Source organism: Schistocerca gregaria, chromosome 2 (assembly GCF_023897955.1).
Source record: "Schistocerca gregaria isolate iqSchGreg1 chromosome 2, iqSchGreg1.2, whole genome shotgun sequence".
In the NCBI taxonomy this organism is placed as follows: Eukaryota; Metazoa; Arthropoda; class Insecta; order Orthoptera; family Acrididae; genus Schistocerca; species Schistocerca gregaria.
In genome coordinates, this window is record NC_064921.1 from 245,524,819 (window position 1) to 245,539,988 (window position 15,170).

At 41.6% G+C, this 15,170-nt stretch overlaps 1 protein-coding gene across 1 annotated transcript in view; it reads left to right on the top strand.

The window, feature by feature from the left end:
* The window catches only part of LOC126336781 (ubiquinol-cytochrome-c reductase complex assembly factor 1-like), a 106,354-nt gene extending 92,164 nt beyond the window's left edge, over positions 1-14,190 (top strand). Inside the window, exons 4-6 of the mRNA XM_050000800.1 lie at positions 2,773-2,939; positions 8,939-9,133; positions 13,741-14,190. Of these exons, the coding sequence (XP_049856757.1) occupies positions 2,773-2,939; positions 8,939-9,133; positions 13,741-13,848 (470 nt within the window). The 3' untranslated portion in view covers positions 13,849-14,190. The remainder of the gene's footprint in view (positions 1-2,772; positions 2,940-8,938; positions 9,134-13,740) is intronic.
* The last annotated feature ends 980 nt before the right edge of the window (positions 14,191-15,170 follow it).

The window sequence follows — 15,170 nt, forward strand, 5'->3', positions numbered from 1 at the left end:
CTCCCTTGCCCCCACCCCTCTCTCTCCCTTGCCCCCACCCCTCTCTCTCCCTTGCCCCCACCCCTCTCTCTCCCTTGCCCCCACCCCTCTCTCTCCCTTGCCCCCACCCCTCTCTCTCCCTTGCCCCCACCCCTCTCTCTCCCTTGCCCCCACCCCCCTCTCTCTCCCTTGCCCCCACCCCCCTCTCTCTCCCTTGCCCCCACCCCCCCTCTCTCTCCCTTGCCCCCACCCCCCCTCTCTCTCCCTTGCCCCCACCCCCCCTCTCTCTCCCTTGCCCCCACCCCCCCTCTCTCTCCCTTGCCCCCACCCCCCCTCTCTCTCCCTTGCCCCCACCCCCCCTCTCTCTCCCTTGCCCCCACCCCCCCTCTCTCTCCCTTGCCCCCACCCCCCTCTCTCTCTCCCTTGCCCCCACCCCCTCTCTCTCTCCCTTGCCCCCACCCCCCTCTCTCTCTCCCTTGCCCCCACCCCTCTCTCTCTCTCTCCCTTGCCCCCACCCCTCTCTCTCTCTCTCCCTTGCCCCCACCCCTCTCTCTCTCTCTCCCTTGCCCCCACCCCTCTCTCTCTCTCTCCCTTGCCCCTACCCCTCTCTCTCTCTCTCCCTTGCCCCTACCCCTCTCTCTCTCTCTCCCTTGCCCCCACCCCTCTCTCTCTCTCTCTCTCCCTTTCCCCCACCCCTCTCTCTCTCTCTCTCTCTCTCTCTCCCTTGCCCCCACCCCTCTCTCTCTCTCTCCCTTGCCCCCACCCCTCTCTCTCTCTCTCCCTTGCCCCCACCCCTCTCTCTCTCTCCCTTGCCCCCACCCCTCTCTCTCTCTCTCCCCCTTGCCCCCACCCCCCTCTCTCTCTCTCCCCCTTGCCCCCACCCCTCTCTCTCTCTCTCTCCCTTGCCCCCACCCCTCTCTCTCTCTCTCTCCCTTGCCCCCACCCCCCTCTCTCTCTCTCTCTCTCTTGCCCCCACCCCTCTCTCTCTCTCTCTTGCCCCCACCCCCCTCTCTCTCTCTCTTGCCCCCACCCCCCTCTCTCTCCCTTGCCCCCACCCCCCTCTCTCTCCCTTGCCCCCACCCCCTCTCTCTCCCTTGCCCCCACCCCCCCTCTCTCTCCCTTGCCCCCACCCCCTCTCTCCCCCTTGCCCCCACCCCCCCTCTCTCTCCCTTGCCCCCACCCCCTCTCTCTCCCTTGCCCCCACCCCCCCTCTCTCTCCCTTGCCCCCACGCCCCCTCTCTCTCCCTTGCCCCGCCCCCCCCCCCTCTATCTCCTCTCTGTGTTGGATGGTGAACTGTGATTCTGCAGTAGCCCAGATGGCCATCATTGGTGAGTGCAGCAGCAACCTGGGGAGAGACCCCATTCTTTCTGTGTTTAGATGAGGAACAGCAGTGTTGATCAGGGCTTTATGGTTTGGGGGAACTGTTTGGTTTGACTTCAGGTCAAGGCTGCTAGTAAATGAGGGAACGCTGATGGAACAGTGATACGTCAAGGATGTCCCACATCCTCAAATGTTACCCATCATGCAAAAAAATCATTGTGCAATTTTTCAATGGGTTATGCTTGTTCACACACAGCATATGTATGAACTACCTGTGTTATGTTGAGGTATTCCCACAGTCAGCAAAACGACTGCCAAATAAAAATTTGTGTGATTGCTGAGTTGGCTTCTCCAATGACCAAGTGCCAAGGAGAATTTGCTGTGAAGCAGCTGTGGGTGAGGTGGGTGCCGCAATAGCTCCCAGTTGATGAAAAGTGCACATGGCACATCATTTCAGCACCATGTCTGGCGATGTTTTAATTGCAATCCTCAAGAGTTTTTGCATGGATTTGTGGCTGATGATGAAATCTGGATCCATCATTACACACCAGAATCAAAGTGGCAATCAAAAGCAATGGACAGTCTGGTGAAAGTTACCAAAGGAGCTGAAGATAGTTTGTCAGCTAGTAAGATGATGGCATCTGTTTTTTGGGATTCCCAAGGAATAATCATCATAGATTACCTAGAAAAAGGCAGAACCATAATTGGACCTTGTTATGCTGCATTGTTGGCTCATTTGAAACTTGAGGTTGGCTGAAAAAAGACAAAAGTTGATAAACAAAAATGTCCTCTTTTATAAGGACAATGCACCGTCCCACACATCAGCAATTACAGTGCAAAACATTATTGTTACTGTATCTCTTTTTTGCTTTATCTGTCCTGTTTATAACTACAAAGGGGAAAAAAGAGTCGCAAAATGTGTACTAATCACAAAAATCAGTACTGTAAACCCACACCCTAAAATGAACATCACAGAAATGTGTGGCATAGTGGTGCTGTTACCAGGTGAGAGTGGCACTCTGTCTTGCTACTTTACTTCTGTTCTTCATCCCACCACTCACCATCTTATGTGCACATTATGAAGGGTCGAACTCTAAGGTATTTATCCAGAATTGAGGCTTGTTCTCATGACACTATCCTTATTATCTTTTTTTTTACCAATGTTGTTTAAATGATTGCATGCCATTGTGTATCTTTCTGTCCACAACTGCTTACCTTCTTGAACCCCCATGTTCTTCCATTGCCTCTTCTTCTCTGATGCACATATAATGAGATTTGCAAGGTTGCAGATTAGATGCAATAAAGCTTGTTTGTAAGGTTATGACATTCATGCGAAATCCAATTCATTCATTTTTCTTTATGCCATAATGAACTTCATCACATCATATAGTTACTGTAATGAACAGTGAAAACATTAATTCATTAATTTGGTATACAGCTACATAATCATTTTGCTTCTGTGTTTGTTTTAGTATTTCAGATGCCGGACACGCTGAACTCTTGGTTCCTAATAACAGAACTTCATGTTTGGATGCTTATGGTTAGATCAATGGCAGCTGATAAGGAGGGAAGATATCTTCGTAACATCATTGTGGAAGCCATGTGGAATGATGTGTCTGCTAGAGCCAAGAAATTAGGTGTAAGTTGCCATATTTGGAATTGCTTGCTTTTTCTTGAAAATGTCTCAGTAATGAACACAACATAGTAAAGCTCAATCTGTGTATTTCAATTCTTAATACAAAAGCTTGGAAAGAAATGAGGTGGTAATTTCAAAGGTAAAATCATTAACATTACTTTCTGTAAAAGTAACCTTGTTTATGGTAACAGGATCAATATGCTGGCAAGTTAAAATATTTCAATAATTCCACCTAGTCATCATCTTTTTCTTTTCTTATCCAGCAAGGGTGACATTGGTAAGACATTGGACTTATATTCAGAAGGACAGTGGCTCAAATACCCATCTGGTCATATGTCTTTCGTTTTCTTTGGTTTTCTTGCCATTAACGTAAATGCCAGGATGATTCACATTGAAAATGACATTCCTTCAGACACATTCCCAATTCGAGCTGGTGCAGCATCCCGGTTCATCATTGATTGGACATTAAACTGTAATCTTTATTCCTTCCTTTATTCCATTTTCTTTTCTTTTGATGTTAAGACGTATATGTTCCTCTGCTGTTATGTGAAGGAAAAAAAACTGCAGCAAGCAAGCACAAAAACAGTCAACTTTGTGAGACTTCAATAGAGTATACAGTTATTGAAAAAGACTGTCAAAAGAAGAATTGTTTTTTATAAGAAGACAATTTACTTATTTCTTGCATAAAACTAGCAGCAAATATTGTATTGATAGAGTAGGAATGAGGTGATGGCACATACAAAACATCTCAATCTTACTTAATTTAAGGAGGAGTAAAGATACTGACTAGCTGGGGCATAGAGTCTATTATCACACTGACATTCCATTGATGCCTCAGGATGTATCTTCTCAACCAGACCCTTCTTTTAGTCAACTTATGGCATAAATTTCTTTCGTCTCCAGTTCAGTACTTCCTCATTAGTTACTTGATGTTCCCACATAATTTTAAGCATTCTTCAACACCACCACGTTTCAAAAACTTCTATTCTCTTTTTGTCTGAACTGCTTATTGTCCAAGTTTTACTTCTCTTCAAGGCTACCCTCCAAATACATACCTTCAGGAGGGAATTCCTAACATTTTACTTTATATTAGATGTTACCAAATTTCTGTTTTTCACAAATGCTTTTCTTGCTGTTGCCAGTCTGTATTTTATAATCTCCCTACTTCAGGCATCATCAGTTATTTTGCTGTCCAAGTAAATAAACTCAACTACTACTTGTAGTGTCTCATTTCCTAATCTAATTCCTTCAGCATTACCTGATTTAATTCAGCGACATTCCATGCACTTCTCTTACTGTTGTTGTTGATTGTTGTCTTTTTGAAGACACAGTCCATTCTGTTCATTTGCTCTTCTAATTCCATTCCAGTATTCAACAGAGTTACAGTGCCATTGGCAGAGTTTAATTTCTCCTCTCTGCTCTCTTCCCTTTCACGTCCTTTGGCTCTTAAAACTCCAGTATGGTTTCTGTAGAAGTTGTGAATAAGCTTTGGCACCTTATTTAATTCTATTTATTGTGAACTGTCTTTCGGCTTTCAGATCATCCTCAGACAACTTGAGACTAAACATATTATCCACACAACACCAGTGAGAGTTTATAGCTGTACAAAGATTGCTTTTCCAAACATACATGACCTGTTGCAACTAAATATGTACATTAAAAGCACAAATTGAGCACAGTGACACAGTGATTAGCCCACTGGAGCCCGCATCTCGTGGTCATGCGGTAGCGTTCTCGCTTTCCACGCCCGGGTGCGATTCCCGGCGGGGTCGGGGATTTTCTCTGCCTCGTGATGGCTGGGTGTTGTGTGATGTCCTTAGGTTAGTTAGGTATAAGTAGTTCTAAGTTCTAGGGGACTGATGACCATAGATGTTAAGTCCCATAGTGCTCAGAGCCATTTGAACCATTAGCCCCCTGGACTCGTATTCAGCATGGTGATGGTTCAAATTCCTGTTCAGTCATCCAGATTTAAGTGTACTGTTGAGTTTGTGAGTACTGAAATATGCAACATAAATTGGCATATCTTTTGACTACATTGGCTAGAAGCTTGAATTTTTTACACTGCCAAGGGACTATAGACCTTAGTATGTGACATAAATTTCAACTTATCACCTCTACCCATTCGTGAGAAAAAAAGTGTCTTAGACACACACACACACAACAGATGCGACAGACAGTCAGGCTGGTATGTGGGCAGCAAAGTGGTCGTGTAAGGGTTCCATTTTTACCAATGCGGGTTCAGAACTCAAAAAAGTATGATATAAACTTCTGCTTGTGAAAATGAAATGTAATGGTTTTGAGAGCGAATTTAAGGCTTGGTATTTAACACTGGACTCTCCCTTTGATTAAAGTGACAATTGTTTTGGTGTTCAGGTGTAATATCTGGACTTTCTGAGGCTGGGAACAAATAATAGCTCCTTAGAAATGTAGAAGCAGTGAAAGGCTGATTCTCAGGCTGCACGGGTAACTCCTGAGTCACATCTTACTTCACAGCAGATTGAAAATGTAATAACATGATCAGTTTCTAACATGTTACAAATCTTCATGTGTGTCCAATTGGTTAATCCCATTTCTAAACTATCTAAAATTTGGAGAATAAAAAAAAGGAAAATTATTATTTAACATCCCATCAGCCTTGAGCTACATTTACTGGCAGTGAGTGTTGCTGACTCTTGCACAGAGGTTTGTCTGGTTATTAGCTAGCATTCTGATTACTGAGTTTACATGCCAGAAATGGTTCACACCATTCCTGAATATATCCAGTGCAGTAATCATAGAAAGCTGTTGTGGTAATGTTGAATTAATCCAACATAACTAGCCCCCACACTTTCCAACGTTTCTAATTACTGTTTTATAGGAGGTGTCAAAAACCTTTTGGATTTTTCTGGTACCTGGTTTGTTAAGCATCATGCTTATTTTGTCTGCGACTTCAATTATAGTTAATCTTTTTCAATGTGCAGAATACTGCAGAAGAAAATGTAGAAACATCACAAGTGACACAGAAGTAAGACCTTAAATCTCTGAGAACATTAGTAACTTTTTTCAGCAGCTGTCACTAAAAATAATCATCAACTGAGACCTAAATATTCATCACATGCAATATAAATATGAAAAGAGTAGGTTTTACCAATTATGAGCTGTACACTATGTGATCAAAAGTATGCAGACACCTGGCTGAAAATGACTTAAAAGCCCGTGGCGTGCTCTATCGTTAATGCTGGAATTCAATATGGTGTTGGCCCACCCTTTTCCTTGATGACAGCTTCCACTCTCGCAGGCATACATTCAATCAGGTGCTGGAAGGTTTCTTGGAGAATGGCGGCCCATTCTTCAGAGTGCTGCACTAAGGAGAGGTATCGATGGTGGTAGGTGAGGCCTGGCATGAAGGCGGCATTTCAAAACATTCCAAAAGTATTCTATAGGGTTCAGGTCAGGACTTTGTGCAAGCCAGTCCGTTACGGGGATGTTATTGCCGTGTAACCACTCCACCACAGGCCGTTGCATTATGAACAGGTGCCAGATCATGTTGAAAGATGCAATAGCCATCCCCAAACTGCTCTTTGACAGTGTGAAGCAAGAGGGTGCTTAAAACATCAATGTAGATCTATGCTATGATAGTGCCACACAACAACAACAACAACAACAAGGGGTGCAAGCCCCCCTCCATGAAAAACATCACCACTCTGTAACAACACCACCACCTCCAAATTTGCCTTTTGGCACTATGCACGCTGACAGATAACGTTCACCAGGCATTCACCATACCCACATTGTGCTTCACATGACGTTTTTCCACTGTTCAGTCATCCAATGTTTTTGCTCCATACACCAAACGAGGTGTCATTTGCCATCGGCGTGATGTATGGCTTATGAGCAGCCGTTTGACCGTGAAACCCAAGTTTTCTCACCTGCCACCTAACTGTAATAGTACTTGCTGTGGATCCTGATGCAGTTTGGAATTCCTGTGTGTGATGGTCTGGATGCCTATTACAAATTACGACCCTCTTCCACTGTTGGTAGTCTGTCTGTCAACAGACAAGGTCGGCCTGTATGCTTTTGTGCTGTATGTGTCCCTTCATGTTTCCACTTTACTATCACATTTGGAAACCGTGGATGCAGGGATGTTTAGGAGTGTGGAAATTTCATGTACAGATATGACACAAGTGACATCCAATCACCAGACCGTGTTCGAAGTCCGTGAGTTCGGCGGAGTGCTCCATTCTCCTCACTCGAGACGTCTAATGACTATTGAGGTCACTGGTATGGAGTACCTGGCAGTAGGTGGCAGCACAATGCACCTAATATGAAAAATGTATGTTTTTGGCGGTGTCCAGATACTTTTGATACACATAGTGTATATCAAGGGATAAGCAGTCTCCATCAGTGTCGTTAGTCACTGTCTTCACCCATCCAGCTCCTTTCCTGTTCCCATTCCAGTGCTACACAGCAGTCATTCCCCAATACAACCAGTATTTTATTTCCCGTCTCTTCTGCTCTCCCCCCCCCCCCCCCCTTTTTACCCCCACCCAGTCACCACTCATCATAAATCAGTGCTGCTGCTCGCAATGTAGTTTCAGTTGCCTGACTGCAGTTGTGTGTGTGAGTTGCTAGTGTCCTCTGAACTATACATTGAAATTAAATGCTCCTTCCCCCGTCTCCCATGACTGACTAAGATGTTTCGCCTAGCAGAGAAACACGCATCTGAGATTTGGTTGGATTCAGTTTTTGTTCCATAGGCCCAAAAATGAGACGATTCTCATGGGCAAGGGCAAGGTACAAGTCAAAAAGTATAACATAAAACATTTGAATATAATAGTCACTACACTGATCATTTGTCAGAAGATTGTCAAAATATGTGAATACAGTAAACTGGAACTGCCAATATTTACAGAATGAATACACTGTCAGAATGAAATGTCGTTATGGATGTTTAATAAATTTATCACACACAAAATACCTAATCTTGACTGTTGTGACAAAGTGCCGCTGGCCGGAGTGGCCGAGCATTTCTAGGCGCTACAGTCTGGAACCACGCGACCACTATGGTCATAGGTTCGAATCCTGCCTCGGGCATGGATGTGTGTGATGTCCTTAGGTTAGTTAGGTTCAAGTAGTTCTAAGTTCTAGGGGACTGATCACTTCAGAAGTTAAGTTCCATAGTGCTCAGAGCCATTTTTTGACAAAGTGCTGTCAAAACTGAAATCTTAAGACTGGTCTAACAGTCCCTGTTGTTGAGATATTCATCTACAGAGTAGGAGTTGCCTATCAAAATGTCTTTTTTACTTTGTTTAAATTGTCCTTCGTCTGAAACCAAGTTTTTAATGGTTATTGGCAATTTGAGTGCGTCTAATAGGACCAAAGCTAGTAAAATATGCTGTGACATTTTCACTAAGACTGTATTTTAATTTTCAAAGTTTTTCTTTAATTAGTTCTGAAAGTTACTTATTTGAGAATTTAGTGTAAAGAGTTACGTGATTACACCTGTACTGCACCTAACCTCTATAAACACCAAGATACATAATGTTTTTTGGAAAAAGACACACCATTTCATGAAAAAGGAGATTTATACTACTTCACAAACTTAACCATGACTCTAAGCAACAAATCTCATCTGTGAGTATGAACTATACCAAAATCTGACAAATGGGGACTTCAAGGGGACAATATTTAAGTGAGATGTAATTGAGTTAGAAAAGGGTTAAAAAACTGATGTTTTAATTTTTTTTTTGTATTATACCACTCACTTATTCTGTTGTGACTAAGAGCCATTTTCCAGGTCAAACCACCGAACAGAACTGTTGGTGGGGAATAATGTGATATATAATCACAGGGTGTCGACTCCTATTTTGTTGTCTGTAATTTGAATTGTGATTCAGATGTTTCTACACATGTATCTCTACAGATATCATTTCTAAGTAGTGTGATTAAGTTGCATGTGATAAACTGAATAAACTAAAATAATGAGAAAACGGTTGAAAGTTTCAACGCATGTTTCATTTCAGGCAGCGAATCCAGGTCTTGTAAGGGAGCAGTTATCAGAAATGTCTGAGCAATTTCAAGCTGCCATTATGGGATATGACGAAGGACTGCTGTCAGATGATAAAGTGCTAGCTGGAGCTGTTTGGAGAAGATTCTTTGAAAGAAATTGTAACAACCCAGAGGCAGTTGAATGCTTAGTAAGATACATAAGAAAACAGGTATTAATCTTAATGTCTTCATTATTTATGCAAAATATACATTCCCATTATGGGGAGACAGTTAATCAAATATTTAAAGGGGTATAACATTTACTCATTCTCTCAAAGATGTAGATATCACAGCGAACCATACAATTTGTGAATATAAATAAATAAATAAATAAATAAATAAATAAATAAAAACAGAATTTGAAATAGTATTAGAAGTTTGTCATTGTCCATTATTTCTCTTGAAATTAATCTGTGTGGTAATCAATGAGATATCTGTTTGGTAAACATGAAAGAGGTAATAAACTGGAAAGTGAGTTTACTTACCATGTGTATTGCCATTTTACAGTGATGAGCAATAAAGATAGATAAATCTCTCACACTGATATGTAAGAGTACTTGAAATGTTGGTAAATAGTTCATTGAACTTTATACATGAAATCGCCAGGTCTTGTACTGGCCTTATATTATCAGTTGCTCAAATCATATTTTATCAGAGTTGATGGTCCTTTTCCCCCTCTGACACATGGAATTAGTCCATTTTTGTCAGTATTTCTATCTGCTTGAATGCTTTCACCTCGTTACTCCATTTCAGGCAGTTTGGATTTCCAAAACTTTGTAATTTGTTTCATGCTGTGGATGGTTGAGTGTTAGAACTGATGCAGAAATTTTTTAATCTTACTTTAGAGTTGATTTTTAATGGACATTTATTGTGAATAATGTGGGAAATGCAAATATTGAGTGTTGTGTAGCTTAAAGCAAGGTTTATACAAGCTTGGGAATATGGACACAATATTGCTGCCACAAAAAGCTGTATGTGTAAGTATGTGAGTGAGACTTCAGAAAGTGCAGAATGCGACTTCCAATGTTTTATGAGAGTATAGTGATGACAAAGGCAACAGAAAAAGATTTTAGGGGAAAATAGTGGCCTATGATGTCCCAGTACAACAGAAAAGTATTTAATGGAAAAATTCATGACTTCTGGCTTGCAAGCAAATCAGAAATTACATCCAACTCTTACCACGGGCTCTGTAAAATTATCCGGGAAGAGCTGAACACACGTTTTCATTGCCCGCACCTGGAGGTTTAAGATAAGAACAGGTTTGAACCTGAAATTTCCTGTCTCGTTGAAACTGTGTGCTGGATTGGGACTTGAACCGGAGACCTTTGTTATTTGTGTGCAGGGCTCTACTGACTCAGGTATCCAAGCTTGACTCATGACCCACCTCTGTCTTAATTCTGTCAGTATCTCATCTCCTCCTTTCCAAAGTCACAGAAGTTTTTGTGGTTACATTGCGGGACTAGCACTTTCAGAAGTACTTGACCCTTAAAGTACGCAGAACTTCTGTGAAGTTTGGAAGGTTAAAGATTGAAGTATTGGTGGAAGTGAAATTGTGAGAGCTGGTGTCTTGAGTTGAGCTTGGATAGTTAACTGAGTAGGATACTTACCTGCACAAGGCAAGGGTATCAGGTTTAGGTTCCAGTCTGGCACACAGGCTAAGTTTCAGATTGGTGCACACTCCTCTGGCAGATGAAGATTCATTCTGGAAATTTGATCTTATCCTCTGTAGCTGTATTTTATTTTTATGTTTAACTCATTTCTTCCATTTAGTCTGATTGTAACCATTGTGTAAAAGCATCGTCATTGCCACATATACCATATACTAACAGTTCAGTAATGTTTAATTAAGAAACCAATTGTATGCCACAGTTAAAAGGTTGCATGTATCACTAAGGTGCAGGATTTCATCCTTACTGTGTCATTCACATAAGATAAAGCACTTGTTGTCTTACGACTCTTTCTGACAAGGGTATTCATGATGCATGAATACAGGTATCACTCTGTTCATATAGGGAAGCTTGTGGCACTAGTGGCTAACAGGCTGCATCGCATAAGTGTGTCACAGAATTATAGTTGGTAAGTAGTAATCAAGAAACTGCTGTTCAGTGCACAAGTTTGTACTCAGGCTCCCTGAATGAAGTCATTAGCCATTCTGCTGTTGCCCTGTTGTGTTCCAACATCTATTAATAATTCATGTCATTCCTTTTCCCAGATGTCACTGTTTCATTAATAACTCAAATTTTCATTTTTTGGATGCTTGTTATTCATTTAAGTACTCGTTGATTCGGATGTTTTAAATACTTAAATCATCAGTTCCAGATCTGATTGATATTAGAGTTTTCTCTTCCCACCATGCTTAGTTGTTAGGTTCATTGTTTTTATTTCCAGTCACTAATGTAATGTTTTCAAGGTGTTGTGAATTCATTCTGCTTGACTTGCTTTCTATCCTCTTAAGTGCATTTGAAGTACTGTGCTCCACAACTCGGGTAGTTCAGGTCTACCATCTTGACATCTATTTTTTGTGGTTGCGGGGGTAGAAACAAACTTTCTTTCATGCATTTCGCTCTCTTGGTCCATCTGGTCTTCCTTTGAAATGCTCCATTACCTTCCACTACCCTCTTTTTCTCATCATTTCTGTTTTCAGTTGGCATTATCATTCTCGTAGCTTATCGGGATCTGTCTCGCTATTAAATATTTTCTAAGTTTTCCTTTTTTTTCCCCTTCTTTTGTGACCATGTTTTCCTGCTGTTAATATTTTCTTCCATTTAAACTCGGTGTTAGGTTCATAATTTTCTTTTTGATTGCGTGCTACAACAGAATTTCAATCTTGGCTTCAACTTCATACATCCTGTCTCTCTTTTTCGTATGATGGGCATTCAGTAACTAATGCAACACATTTTTTTCTGGAAGCAGTTTGGCTTTATTCGGGATTTCAAAACATCATATTATTCCTCACTCTTTTGGCTACAGAACCCTATTTTTCAACGTAATTTCTGTTCAATGCACTGGTCTTAGGCCACCTTACTGGAGGGCCTGTGTGCCTGCATGGTATATGTTGGAGCCAACATCTTGCTGCATCAGTAACATCATCGTCACCCATGTACTGCTTCCCATTGGTCCAAACTCATGGAAGTTGGAAGATATGAGTTCCATGCTGTAGTTTAGGAAGAACAGTCCAATGAAGTTCTGTGAGCTATTGTATGCACAGACTTGTGTGAGGCTGTGTGTTGCCATGGAGAATGAGAAGTTTGTTTGCTTTTTCTGGTGCCAAACATATTGGGAAGATGTTCCTTAAATTTCCTGAGGGCAGCACAATACACTTGAGAGGTGGTCATTGCACCACGAGTGAGGACATTAAACAGAATAACTCTGTCAGGCTGCCCGAAGACCATCACGATGACGTTATTGACTAAGGAGGTATGGCTGTAAACCTTTTCTTTGGAGAAGAGATGGTGTGGCACTACTTTATGGATTGCTGTTTCATTGCCTGTGATAATGCTTGACGAGAAGTTGTCACAATCAGCCTTGTTATGCACAAGCAATTCTGCACAAATGGTCTTTCACTGCTCTTTATGGTCGTCTTGTTAGGTGGCAAGGAACCCAGCGGGCACACACTTCTGAGTACCCCAGTTGATGGATGTGGTGTCAGCACTACAAACACACACATCCAATTGAGCAGTGAGGTGTTTGATTGTGATCTTTTTATCACCTCACACGAGTGTGTCCATCAACGCTGCAATTACAACTGTGTGTGGCTGGCCAGCACGTGGGAGATCTGACAGGTTTGCACGACCTTGGTGTGATGATGACAGACACTTGGCCCAACAGCTCACTGTGCTTTTGTTCACTACCAGGTCTCCATAGATATTCTGAAAGTGCTGGTGAATGTGTGTGATGCTCTGGTTTTCTGCCCAAAGAAACCTGATGACACCTCTCTGCTTGGAATGCACCTTCATTATGGGTGCCAGTTTGAAGGCTATGTATAGGGCCGCCACCTGTTGGAATTTCATGAAACTATAGGAGCTGAAGTGAGAATATTCCACGAAGTCCTATAACAAATTTTGCATTTTTTTCAACCAAAATTGTTGCAGAAGAAAAAACGTGTTGTATTACTTATTGAAAACCCCTCGTATATCAAACAAGTTCTGTGCCAGTGTTTGGTGGATGGATCATTAGCTCTCTTCATTACCTGTACATCTTACATTTCCCAATTATCTGTGCAGGCACACTTTCTTTATTGACTTCATGCACACTTCATGAGTTAGTAATGTGAATGGCTGGTCCCACCTCTCTACACCACTACAGTACCTGACTAGAGAGGGGGAGACAGTCCTACTCTCTCTTTAACAGTGTGTCATTGTCATATGCCAGTGAAGAGTAGTCTAGTATTTATCTAAAGATGACAACAGAGCAACAACAGTTGTCAACAGTGTTCAGTAGTTATTGGTTTTTGTCTTTGTGCATCTTGTCTTTAGTACTGAACATAAATCATTTTTGTGGAAGGATGTTTCTGGACTTGTGCATTTCACACACCAATCAGAATTTTCATTGTTTGTATCTATAGCCTAATGCAAAACCAGGCTCAGTATTTGACATTGCTGTTGAAAATTTTGCATTCTAGCAGCCTTAAAAAAATTAGGTATCCTGTCATAAAATAATGCATTTTACACTGTATTTTTACTATACCATCCATGTGTAAAATTAATTGAAGCTTGCTCACATTTTATTTGTGTTTGTGCTTAATGATATGACAGTTCAGTTTTGTTCTTCTTTCTAGATAAAACTTCTGGATGAAATTGGAATAAATGATTTAATATCAAACCCAGACATTACGTGGCTGCCTGCTCCAATACCATCCGATGTCAGAGATCAAGAATTAGTATAAATATGAAAATACTGTAAAGTAGCTGTTACAAAAGCAAAAAATGTGAAGATAAAAGGCTGTGAGGCTATTTCCTCGCGCGCACGTACGTGTGTGTGTGTGTGTGTGTGTGTGTGTGTGTGTGTGTGTGTGTGTGTGTGTGTGTGTGTGTGAGAGAGAGAGAGAGAGAGAGAGAGAGAGAGAGAGAGAGAAAACATCTGATATTTGGGTGTTACATATTGCACTGCATTTACAGCTGTGCCTGTTTTTTTTTCCCCTCAAAATATTTATTTTGTGACAGTCATGTGCTCAAATCTTGTTTGACTGTAACAGGTCCCAAAATGAAATAAAAATATTGAAATTTGATTACCTCATTTTGTTTAATATTTTAGAATTAGCTGATGTTTGATAAATTTCAGAAAATTGTTCGATTGTTTAATATCGTTAGATGCAGCAGAGTAGGTCATATAACAAGTTGGCATAGGTCAGTATATACTGAAATTGGCACTTCTTCAAATTATTATGTAAATATAGGCTGTAAATCACTCTTCAAACTGGTTCTCTCTTCTCTGTCAAAAGTGTGGAGTTGATTGTATTCGGAAAGTATTGTACACCTCAGCACGGCTATCTTAAAAGAAACAAAAACTTCCTCATTTGTTTAAAGCACTCCTTGATTGAGATGGATATTAACTGCTGGATATTAGCTGAAGCAATGGGTCATTGATACTTTCATATACAAAAAAAGAAAACTTGATCAGCTGTTGGAATAAATCCTTCACTGAGAGCTAGAGTGAGAAAAGCACATGCGACATCCATTAGATGTGGGGGAATGAGGGTGAAAGAGGCAGGAAGAGGGATTAGGTGTTGGTAATTAGTTGCTCTTAGGGAGGCAGCAGGTTTTCTAGCTAGGAACACAGGGCAGAGACATCAGGTACTTGGGTGGGTGAATGGACAGAGGAAGGAGAAACTGTTGGGTAGTGTGGTGCAATGGGGAGTTAGCAGAGATTGAGGCCAGGAGGGTTCCAGGAAAGAAAGATGCATTACAAGGATAGCTCCCATCTGTGTAGTTCAAGAAAGCTGGTGTTGGTGTGAATGATCCAGATGGCATGGTCTGTGTAGCAGCCATTGAACTCCAGCATGTTGTACTCAGCTGCATGTTGTGTCACTGGATGGTAAACTTCGTCCTTGGCTACAATCTGGCTGTGGACATAAGGTTGCTTGTCGTAGCAAGATAAAAATCTGTGCAGTGATTGTAGCAGAGTTGGTTTATAACTTGGCTTCCTTCACAGGTGGGTCTGCATCTGATGGGATAGGATAATTCTGTGACAGGACGTGAGTAGGAAGGT